This window comes from Tasmannia lanceolata, unplaced genomic scaffold, assembly GCF_043159265.1.
Source record: "Tasmannia lanceolata isolate RefF3 unplaced genomic scaffold, GAP_Taslan_0.1 ptg000012l, whole genome shotgun sequence".
In the NCBI taxonomy this organism is placed as follows: domain Eukaryota; kingdom Viridiplantae; phylum Streptophyta; class Magnoliopsida; order Canellales; family Winteraceae; genus Tasmannia; species Tasmannia lanceolata.
Window position 1 is genome coordinate 27,893,906 of NW_027518689.1, and position 12,667 is coordinate 27,906,572.

At 38.6% G+C, this 12,667-nt stretch overlaps 1 protein-coding gene across 1 annotated transcript; it reads right to left on the reverse strand.

The window, feature by feature from the left end:
* Positions 1–8,952: 8,952 nt before the first annotated feature.
* On the reverse strand, positions 8,953–10,390 carry PRA1.E (prenylated RAB acceptor 1.E). The gene has a single exon (XM_077391262.1). The coding sequence runs from the start codon at positions 9,850–9,852 to the stop codon at positions 9,262–9,264; it is 591 nt and encodes a 196-aa protein (XP_077247377.1). The 5' UTR covers positions 9,853–10,390; the 3' UTR covers positions 8,953–9,261.
* Positions 10,391–12,667: the final 2,277 nt, after the last annotated feature.

The following is a 12,667-nucleotide window of genomic DNA, read 5'->3' on the forward strand; positions in this document are numbered from 1 at the left end:
ATTGTAGGGTGGCCCTCTTGTCCCACCATCTTCACTTACCACTCATTCCTTTTGAAAGGAGAATTAGAAAAAGGACAAAAAATAACAGAGAGGGCTGAGAGAACCAATACAAAAGCATCATAAAAAACAATTAAAAGACACCTATAGAGATGAAGGGTCTCCTGATTTCCATAATAGCAAGAGATTTTGCGAAATGCCTTTTGCGATGGACCCTAGCAAATCCCTAATATCTTTAGAGAGGTCTCTACTTATAGGGCTGCAACTCGAGCCGGGTTTTACCCGACCCGCATCGACCTGACCCGAAAATAGCCTGGGTTGGGTTCAGGTTTCATGGGTTTCGGGTCGAGCCGGGTTGAGCATTCAAAAGCCCGCATGAATCTCGGGTCGAGCCGGGTTTGAAGGGCCCGACCCGACCTGACCCGAGTTACAAAAGTTATAGTATGTACATTTTTTTCTATTGTTAGTTAAAAGTTAAAAGTGAAAACCCACGCACCCACTGTTACTGTATGTGAGTGTAATTTCTCCTTCTATGAGTGAGTTGATTCAAGTGTTTGATTCAGCATTGTTTGATTGTAATTACAACATTGTTTAATTACAGCATTGTTTGATTCAAGTGTGATGTGAGTGTAATTACATCATTGTTTGATTCAAGTGTAATGTGTGTAATTTCTGCTTCTATGAGTTGAGTTGCCTTGCCAAACAAGAATTTTCCTCAAAAAATTGCGTCAACGTGAAAAAACCTGACCCGACCCGAACCGAGATTTATCATGGGTAGGGCCGGGTTTGGGAATCGTGGGTTTTCCGGAAAAAAACCCGACCCGACCCGACCCGAGATATTTCTCGGGTAGGGTTGGGTTCTCCAAAACCCGACCCGCCCGACCCGAGTTGCAGCCCTATCTACTTATAGTAAAGTTAGTTTTCCAAACACTCTGTTTCATGACACCCAAGAAATAAAATTAAATTAATCACCTTCCACAATAAAATATAAACAGAAAATATGAAAACCAGCATAGTACTTCGTTTCATTAGAATCCGTAATACCAATAAAACTGGAGAGAACACTTCTTAACAACGACTCGGCAATTGCTCCTAATCACCTCAAGAATAATAGCGAGTCATAAATTCCTTCTGGAGCTACCATCAAAGTTTAGCTTAATACAATCAGGCAGGCGGGTGAGGCACCCTCTAGCCACCACCTCCATCTTTCTCCTAGAAACTCCTTCTGATTGACTAATGGAAAATATAGAGGTTAGTGTCACACACAATATGACCTGAGAACTCTTCCAAATGTGCTTTCTCCTGGAAGAACAGATGCAAACAAAGCAGAGTTTTTGGCACTACAGTTGGGGTCTTAGCATTTTAAAGGAAGATCTGTCTGGGCTTACTAATTGTAGGAGACTGGAATTTTTATTTTTTTTTAAAAAGCAATTACTTTATTAATTGCTGTAAGCAAGATTACATCAACGGGGACGAGGCGTACCACCAATGCAAAAACATACAGCAAAAACCCAATAAACCCCTAAATTGCACCCCAAATAGATCAAAGAGGCGATCATGATCCAACAGCTTGATACGTTGGGAATCACTAGCCAATCCAGAGTATGGTTCCCCCAGGCACCACACTCACTAATTTGAAAGATGATCTCCATTTGCGGATTGTAAGATGTGTTGGAAGAGGGGGCCAATTTTGCTGTAAGCTAGCTAGATGGTTAATTAAAAAATATGAAATCTGCATATCCCTTTCAGTAACTTTCTACCATGCTCATACATGTGCTAACAATATCGCAAACAGTCTAGCTAGAAAGTGAGCCTGAAGATTGGTGATTCTATGTAGAAGGTGTGATGTAGAGAATGGGTCCAATGATTTTTCCTGTCGCGGAGTTTAGTATGTTCTTAATTAGGGTCTACAGAAACATTTTTCTCGTTAATGCTTTTGTCATATCTTTGTGGTAGATGGTTTTATGCCCCCTTTTCTATTTACCTTAGGCTTTCAGTGGATTGTAATGCAGTGGGGGGTGAGGGACAAGCTCATTCCAGTGCTGTACAATTTTTTCGTCATTATTATATTACCGTCAATGCTAAAAAATTCAAGACAATTCGATTGTGTACAGAATGATCTTCCAGAAACCCAAACCCTCAAAAAAGTTCACGGATAGGTTTGGAAAACGCCCAAGAGACCAAAACACTTGAGAAAGTATGACCATACTTTGTATTTTCTGGCATACCTTTTAAAAAAAAGTAAGACCATACTTTACCCACCACTTTGCAAAGAATCAAGAGATTACCTGTCAATTTCCTCAGTCTCCCTACAAAGAAATGCACGTTTGCAAACCTAAATTTTCTTTTCCTGGAGAACAGAGGCTCTAATGCTCTCCTTGGCCATCATCCAACAAAAGGCCTCCACTTTTGAAACCCCATAGATAGAGCTTCAAAACCAACTCAAACTCACTGTAATAACTGACAAAAAATATTTGACCATTATCATCATCTCAAGACCACTCCCTCGCCATTAGGATACATAGATGGAATATAAGTCATGAAGCAAAGACCCACACTCATCCTCCTTAGTATGCTTTGATACAAAACTCTCTGGACCAGTAAGCTATATAGACAACATTACCAAACCAAATGTCTTCTCGAAAATTAATCACCTCCCTCGTTCCCATCCTAAACATAATATATTTACTAAAACCTTCAAGGATTGATAGCACGGATAGCCCTACACGTAAGCCTTAGACCTCTAGGAATTCTGATACATTCCCAACAACTCCAGCCCACTTTGTAAAGAGCATCTATATCATCACCCAACCTCTATAACCACTTCCCCAACTTATTCTCAAGCCCAACATTCCCAATGCTTAGACTACAATTCTTTTTTATTTTGAGATCTCTTTACAATTGACAAGGTATTCAATTTATTCACCATCCTCAAATTCCCAATTTATCTAGTCAGTCAAAGCCCCAGAAATCTTTAAAAAAGAACATAAAATATGGCATTAAGTCAGCAAGAGAGGGCTTTATAAGGATGACCAAACAATCTTAACTCTCCAAGTAATGGCCCACGACAAATGCTTTTGAGATAAAATTGACCAGCATCCTACATTCACACAAAATTCATATTGGACTGTTAAAATGATCCTATTCAAAAATGATGCTGCAAATTTTCTAAGTTGCCTTCGACTCAAAAGCCCACTACAAACCGCTTCATCTGAATGGATAAATATGACCATGTTTTTAAATTTCCACCGAAACCGACACGAAACGAGTGAAATGTTTCTGTTTTAAACGCCACCGAAACGATACCTAAACTGAGACTCATATCAAAACCAAAATTATAAGTGCATTAGTTGTTGTATACTATATTAGTTTGCGTTACAGAATTGAAATTATATGATTTGTATAGGAAATGCGGTGTGTATTATGTATAAATATTTATATGAATTGCATGTGAAATGTGGCATATACTGAGACATGAGCGACAATGTATGTCAATAGGTGTTCATATTATTAAACCATATGGATGGTTTGCGTGATTTTACAGGATTTCCACAGAAAATTTCAATCAAACCGGGGCTTTGATGACACACTGACGAGGATCGTAGGCGTGTGGAGCCTTATAAGCAGCAATAGTGAAAAGACGATGGCAGAATCTAGGACATTCATCAATGGGCCCCAGTATGGCCTCATCCCTAAAGCTTTGGCACGTCTGCTACATTCACCATGAATCAAGATGACTTCATCATCGCCCATCACCACCATGCATGTGAACAATCAAATAAGAAGACTGAAAGCTTCTTATAGCATAATTGGCCATTTTAGAGCACAAATTTTGTGCGGGTTTGGCACGTCGGCTAGTTTCGTGGGTTTGCTCCCCATAGACATGAGCTCGAGTCCCCTCGGAGTCACCCGATGCACGTGATTTACGGGTGATTGCGTGCATCCATAGGGATTAGTCCCGCCCTAAAATGGGGTGGGGATACCCTTTATCATCAAAAAAAAAAAAAATTGTGCTCGCTGTACAAACATGCATCTCAAAACAAATTTTTTTCTCAAGGCAAAACTACTTTTTCTTTCTTAAAACAAACCATAGAGATATGCTACTAGTTCTACAAAGTCAGTTTTTTTCCCTTACAAACTTGCAGATGTAAACACGGACCACATGCCAGATGAGCACCAAATTAGATACACATAGCAATCTTGACTAGACACCATCAGATCACTTGCATTGGTAGCAATGTCAACAGAATGTTCATGAATGATCCATGTGCGAACTACCTAATCATAACTGATCCTCTATTCCCCCCAAATTCAGTCTCCAATGTGTACCTATTTCTTGTGCATTGTTTACTTCCAAGCACACTTCCAAGCAAGAAGCTAGGAGTGCAAGTTTGGCCCTGTCAACCCTGACCCGCCCTGAGCCCGAACAGGGTCTGGGCTGGATTTTCCAACGCTGAGGGCGGGTCAGGGTTCATTTTTTAGGCCCTGACTCAGGGTCGGGTGGGGTTTAGGGTTAATACCTCGGGTCAACCCGACCCGACCCGACCCTAAGTTTTCTATTATAGAATTGAACCATCTGTGCATGTTTCTTTTGCTAATGTTTTCTATTATCTTGGATTGATGTTTCTTTAGATTATTATTATTAATTGTCTCTGCTGCCCGTCATGTTGCTGAATTCATAGTCTTATTTTGTTCCCTTTCTCTGTTTATTGATCATTTTGTTCTATATGATATGTGGTTGCTTTATTTTTGGCACTCTTAACTGGTATTTGCACTAGGGTCAATCAGGGTGGGACAGGGCCGCGCTGAGCCCTGTAGGGCGGGCAATGAGTTGAGGTTTTTTGGCCCTGACTCAGGGTCAGGGCCGAGATAATGGGATCTAGGGTTGGGCTAGGGTTTTGAAAAACCCGACCCAACCCAACCCTGTTGCAGCCCTACAAGAAGCTACTTTCTACAGTTTCCTTTAAGTATCCATAAAGGCTACTGATTAGTGTGGGACCTGTTCAGCTCCAAATTACAAAAAAAATCTACTAGGCTCCTCTAGACTTCGAAGTGAACAACAAAAGAAAGATGGCAGTAGGAACACTGAAGAAAACATAATAGGTTATTACTGTAATTAAAAGAAGTTCGTAGATATTGATGTCTTAGGAGGAGTGTGTACTTTTCCAATGAAGCAATCGTCTGTGGAGGATGGTTTTAGCTGGGTACCTACAGGTTTATGCGAGCCAAAAGACCAAGAGTCTGATGGGGAAAAATGAAGGAACCAACTTCAAACCGAGTTTAAAAAAGTATTAAGACAAAAAGAAGTTGGAGACAAAAGTAGTGAACTTAATGGCTTAAGGTGACAAAAATACATTGTTTCTCCATCGGATAGAAAGTGCAAGAAGGCTAACCGTGATTAAATTTATTGAAGATAGACTAGTTGAGGAGAAAAGACTTAAGATGGTGTTGGGTCTGACGTGAGTAATGTTGTTCCAAAGCTTCAAAGTTGGGTTGCAGATGGCCTACTATGAGTAGAACTGTAGAACTGTAGAAATGCCACATTTTCTCTATCTCAAAACCATATTTTTCTAGCACAGTCAAACTACTGATTAAAAATCCACCTTGAATCAGTTCTTTCACTTCATACTAATAAAAAAATATATCAAAGGTTGGCATTGTATCACTGTCGTCATCTCTAAATTGTTTTAGTCGAACTTTTTTTGTTGGATCTAGAACGACCCAACGAATGGTTAGATTGCATCTGAATTGTGACCTAGACACCAAAAATAGGATCAGAAGAATTTTCCAACAAACATCCGACCGATTAGGATATGAACACATCATGACCCAACTATGGGTAGATCCGATTCGAATTGAATCCGTTAACAGGCCGAGTAAAATAACAACAAAAGTGACATCATATGCTTTGTTTTGGCCAATTCAGATAGAAAGAAACAAGAGAACTTTGGGATATGGATCATTCCGGAAATGAAATTAGCTATCCTTGGGCATGTATAAGGAGTTTTAGAGGTTTTTTCATTTGAAAACATACTGAGAATTTGCCGAGATGTCTCTTTCTGTAGTGTGATGATGAATATAACTGAACCAAGATGAAAACCTCCATATCCTCATAAACTAAAATGTGAATGGTAATTCATATGGTATGAGACTGGAAAGGATTTAGAACTTGGAGTGGGTTTTAGTAATGAGTTAGGTGAAGTTGTGAACAATTTTTCCAAACATATTGGGTGGTGGACTCAAATGAAGTGGAGATTAGAGCCCTATCTTGATCTTGTCAATGTAAACCTTTAGAGTTATCGTTTTTTCACTTCTTTTTTTGTGTGTGGGTGGACGGGTAGCGTGGGGGGTCAACTAGGTCTTTTGGAAGTCGAGATCGAGGGTTGCCATGAAAAGCAGGGTTTCGAAATTCAAAGTATAGGGAAGAGATATAAAGTGGCCACTTTGCAGTATTTTCTGTAATTTAGGCTAGGAGAGACAGAACATTCTACCTTTCGAGAGTAATTCCCAACACCTAGTGGTGTGATGCCCCAAATATGAATGGTATGTGTGAATCTATTCAAAGTACGAATAAACTCTCATCTAATCCTAAAATTTTCAGAGTTGCAATCTTCTACATTCTAAGATTTATGTGGAATTTGCTGGATATTTTTTATTATATTTGGAAATTTCTGATATATTTTTTATCCATGAGTTGAAGTGGAAACAGCGAGGAAAGAGGTATGGGCAGACCGAAAACAACTTGGGTAGACACAGTGAGGAGAGACTTGATAGCTAGGAACATAACAGTGAACTTGACCTTGGATAGATTAGAATGGAAGAAAATGATCCACATAGAAGAACCCAACTAGAGCCAAGATTTGAGCTGGGTAGATTCCTTTCTCCTTCTTCATGAAATTTTTCTACAGGATTCATTTAGCCGACCCTAACTAGTTTGGGACAAAGGCTTTATTAAGTTGAGTTGAGTTGGGTTGAAGTGGAAACTTGGCAGGGAAAAAGTAAATTATTTTGGGGGTGTTGAAGTACGATTGCTAGGAATTTATTTTACTTCTTTTTTCGATCGACTGCAATATTTTTCGACGTTTAGTATTTTTTGTGCAAAAATATGTGATTCAAAGCTTAATGTCTAGTCAAAAAGAAATAACATAAAAAGCATGTCCTTAATGCCTTGTAAAAAAATTCAAATAAAATCAAGAAAATAAACTGCAAAACAAAATGGGAGAAACTGCTTAGCTTTACAAACAAAATTTGACCTTAAAGGCCAAGATATAATGCAAGAATTCACCTGCTCTGATAATGGAAATTCGCAGACACAAACTGAAGAAAATCAAACCCAGCATATTTGAAAGAGAACAATAATTGAGAGAATGAGAACTGGGTTTCGTTCTCAATGAGAAAACAAGCACCAAGGAAAATTTTAGCTGGCATAAATTTAAAATTTCTATGATATAAAAAATGCCCAAAAAAGAGTGTTCTAAATTACGTTCATAGGCATTTCAAATCACCAAAAAAACTTGCCTTCTTAAACACAGACACCCTAGACCACTCCTACACACTTTCTAACTTTAGAACACTTGTAAAGCATTCCTAAAACATGTTAGAATACTCTAATAAAAAAGATAAAAGCTTTATAATGGATCTAAACAATATACTCTAAGACATTCATACTATTACAAACTATTCTGAATTCAACCTTCCTACTTCAAGTTAGACATCTTTAATTAAAAAAATAGAAACTATAAAGCTTCAGAGAGTCATCATTCAAAAACGAACCAAAAAAAAAGCTTCAGAGAGTCCCACCTAATTCCAAATAAAGACTTTTTAACACCCAATAGAAAATACTCTGAAAAAATTTCAACTAAAAACCAATAAAATTCATGATAATTTGGTTCTCTAAAGAATATCCTTCCTGCCCCAATTTCTAGTTAGGACCCATGGTTGTATGCTACAAATTCAAACTTGAACATTTGTGTAGTGAACTTAACAAAAATACAGAACAAATGCATGCTTTATGTGGAAAAAACATGCTTGATGAAGCAACTTCCTGCTGTAACTAGTTCATAGGAGACAGTGACATCTTTACTGGGCATTTCACTACAAAAGGGATCCAACAATGAAAGGGGGTCACAATTTCGCACCAGCATGTATCCCTTATTAGAGGTCTTTAAATCCACATATTTGGAATGGAAGATTTGGTAGGGCACAACTCCCTGAACCATAAATAAATAAATTTTACCAACTCAACAGATATCCTCTTCAATGACTCTCTTTCCTTCAGATGGATTACCATACCAGTATCATTCCATTTAGCATATCATCAGCAAATTGATAAAATGGCCTCTGGTGTATTGGTTATTCCAATAGAAGATGACAGAAGAAAAGTTCTGGAGAATACTTAGACAGACCCATCCCCACCTAGGAGAGAGAGGAAGGATAAAATAATCTTCTAAATTAGAACCGAAAAATTGCACCTTCAATACAGTGACTCTATTAGTAGTAGTTAATGCAATCAGCCACATAAGGCCGCTGTATTCATTTCCTAACGTCCTACAGCATAAACATATATGATTCACCCAGCATCTTCTTTTTAAACGCTATTTGCCCAGAAATTCTGAACTTTTAATAATATTAAACTTCACTCTATGCCCAACCCATCATGCTATAATATTAAACGTGAATATTACAGTATTGAATCACTTATTCAGATAGCGGAGATACAACTCAACTCAACTAAGCCTTTGTCCCAAACTAGGTGGGGAGATAACATTCCATAATCCTCATAAGGTTTTAAGCTCCAGAAGTGTGAAATAAAAAATACCACCGGCCATTGCAGTTTCCATGCTGAGAACCAAATGAACAATCATTTCAAATAAAGAAAGCAAAATTATGATCCGTTTGCAGCACAACATTTACAGACAGATTTAAAAAGGAAAAAATAAAAAACATATTGAAAACTAGAAGCAAATACAACCTCATTCAATGGAATGCAACCAGCAATAATTGGAAACGTAACATAATGAAATTCCTCAAGAAATCACAAACTTCAACAGAAACAAGTACAAAATAACTCAGTGGTTCAGAATCAAAGCATTTGCAGTGTAAATGAGAAACCCAACAAAGATCCACAACGGCTCGTTTCAAATCGAATTCCAAATAAGCAGGACCAGCCCAATAAACCCTAACCAGCAAATTAGCTCAAGATCATAAATGAACAAAAAGCCCTTACCAAAATCATCGAATAGAATAATAGGAAGAAAACCCAATTCACACACGGCCATAAGTCGGACGAATAGGACTACCAACAACAGAGAGCAACCCTCCTTCCACAGCTTCATTCTCATTAAGAAATTGATCATCCGTAACCCTAAAAGCAGCGTGCAAACCGACAATTACCGCTCCAATGATAAGCGAGATAAGCACATTCCATCCAACATGGGTGAGAACTAGGGCAACAATTGTAACTAGGCTGAGCACGGCGAGGACAATGCGATCATCAAATGTGCGATTGAAAAGTACGATCGGACTGTCTCTGAAGAAATATAGGAAGAACCAGGCAATGAAGATGATCAAGAACACGATCATGGAGATGGGATGCCATAGGAGGCTCACGAAGAGTATGATCAAGATGACTATGGCGTAATTAACGCGGAAATAGCTGAGATTTTTACGGATTCGGATTAGGGCTTCACCGGTGGTGTAGGGGCGGGCGAAGGATGAGAGACGGACGAGCTCGTGCCATGGCCTGCGGGTTGCGAAGATCTCTTTCGATCTGGCTTTCGCTTCAGAGATGAATGTGGTCCGAGATGTCGATGGCGCTGCCTGAGGGACGGTTCCGTAGCCAGTTTTGGATGACATTCTACAGGAAAACCCTAGGTTTATCCGGTGCTGGATCTGGATATTTGTTCGGGAAGAGAGTGAGAGATGAAGAAATGTAACCCTAAACCCTAGGATCTGGACAGAGAGAGAGAAAGAGGAAGATATGAAACCCTAGGTTTGCAGAGAGAGAGAGAGAGGAACAAATGAAACCCTAGGTTGAGAGAGAGAGAGATGAAACCCTAGGTCTGCAGAGAGAGAGAGAGATGAAACCCTAGGTCTGCAGAGAGAGAGGGATGAAACCCTAGGTTTGCAGAGAGAGAGAGAGGAATGAAACCCTAGGTTTGCAGAGAGAGGAATGAAACCCTAGGTTTGATGAGAGAGATTAAACCCTAGGTTTGATGAGAGAGAGAGATTAAACCCTAGGTTTTAAGAGAGAGATGAAACCCTAGATTAGAGAGTGGGGGTTATGGAATTCTTGTGTCTGTTAGAAAGGAAGGGGAGGGCTGAGATTGGTGGCCCCTGAATTGCGGAGCTGTTCGGTAGAATAACGAGCCCGGGAAGGTTTAGTAAGTTGAAAAATACCCCTTTCATTCTCTCTATTTACGAATGGACCATAACTTTTCGAATGCCTTTTTCTTAGGCTACTGTCAATGCACTTGTTCAGATGCTGCTTTTTCTTTCTTTATTCCATACGCATTTGGAGATGCAACAACAATAACCCATAATCAAAGGGTTAAAAGAAAAGATGTGTTTTTTAAGATGGAAACCGAAACTCTAGATGTCGGCAAGATACATGGAATTTATGTTTTTGGGAAAAAAAAACTTCTCCTGAAAATGAGTCTTTTTCTGTTTGGTCACCTCATTTATGAAGAATTTTTATTCCTATTTTAAAATCTCTCCTAAAAATAGAGAATATAAAAAGGCCATAAGCCTTATTTTCCGGTCCGAGGAAAGAAAATATCCTTATTTGAAAATAGGGATTTGCTGGCGTCCATATTAAAAGGCATTTTGCGGATGGCCTGTTGCATGTGAGACCAAGTCACCTCGTGAATGAAGACAGAATCTTCTTAAAAGTAAGCCTATGTGGCTGGTCTCACATTCAACAGACCATCCGTGAAATGCCTTTAGCGATGGACGCTTTCAAATCCCTTTCAAATATCCTTGTTTTGTAGAACACTCTTATTTGTGTATCCACATTATATTTGAGAAAAAAAAAATGGAAAACTATGCTTACTCCTGGGTTCAATCCTAACTTGCCTAAATGAAAAAAAGAAGAAGAAGAACTCAGTTGCCCTTGGTCCCCAGTCTGATTCAGTATTCTAAGTGTAAAACAACCCATTACTTCAAAAGCTTAAGCCGTTAGAGTTGGTGTTATTTAATCATTTATATTTCAACACTCCCCCTCACGTGTGGGTGTGTCCCCTCTTCTCTGATATAATGTGAAACAACCAGTTACTCCAAAAGCTTAAGCTATTATTGAGACACAATCGGTTGTCAGAATGAATCTAAGGACCAGTTCGTTTCAGAGTGTAACAACCGATTGTGGGCCCCAAACTGATTATTTGGACTCAGAATTAAACCTAATTTTGTGTCCAATAATCATTTTCGGACCAACAATCGGTTATTACAATCTCAAACGAACAGGGCCCAGCATCATGAAAAATCATTTTTACCCCACAATCGCTACACTACACATGTGGCACCACACACACACACAAACACCATTGTATGGGTCTCAGCTTTGACTGTTCATGACCCAAAAAGTAACACTCATTTGTGACAAGAGCAGAGTGCTTGCCCACAAGCAAAAAGTTAGCCACTGATCAAACAATTAAAACATAACTAATGGATAATAAACCTGTACCGCTGGCCCATAATCATAAGCTCCATTCAGTCACGTTGTGTTGGATCACCTAAACCAAATCTATAATTAAGGTTTAAGAGGAAAAGCAACCGAGAAAGAAAGCAGTCGTAGGGGCCTAACCCCTATATATATCAGATATGAATATGATAGACCCTCTACTATTGGATATAACTTCATATTCCAACATTTCATCATTGATGTTGTCCACCAACTTTGGGTCAAAAGGGTTAGATCGAAGGATGATCCTAACCCTTCGATCTACAGAGATTTCCATATATGCAGTCCCTCTAGATCGAAGGGTTAAGATCATCCTATGGAAATGATTTTTGAGGAAAGACCTATTTATGTTGTGGCCCAACAAATGGACGGTTTGGATCGTCCTATGGAGTGAGTCACAACCTATTTATGTTGTGGCCCCACAAATGGACGGTTTGGATCATCCTATGGACTGGGGCCGACAGTACTTTTTGAAAAATACTGAACTATACAGCCACACACCATATAAAAACTCTAATATGGATACTTCATAATCTCTATTAGTTTATATTTAAATATTAAAAAGGTAATATAAGTTTTTTATAATAAAAAGTAACATAAAATTAAAGAGATTGCAACAAGGTTGTAAGGAGAAGACACCCAAACCTTCACAGAAAAAATAACTTGATGGCAGGACCCAAACTACTACTGTTTGCATTTGATAATGCATTAAAATGTAGGAAAAACAGGTATGTAAATTAAAGGTCCCTGTAAAAAAAACTAGAACTTGTTTAGTTCAAGTAACTTTTTTTCATATGTAATCAAACAATGGAAAAGCATGAAATTTAGGAAAGATTTTCTTTTCCAAACCTTTCCAGAAACTTTTTGCAACCCAAACAGGGCATTTAGTTCAATAGGTAATTATTATGTCTCATGTTCATTTGAAAAAATGGCATACTAGTAGTCGAACAATTGATGATTAAACTAACAAGGATCATGGTATAAAAGATGAGA

What these genes read in the sequence shown, in the direction of transcription:
- PRA1.E (XM_077391262.1), bottom strand. Translation starts at nt 9,852, where the DNA reads ATGTCATCCAAAACTGGCTACGGAACCGTCCCTCAGGCAGCGCCATCG.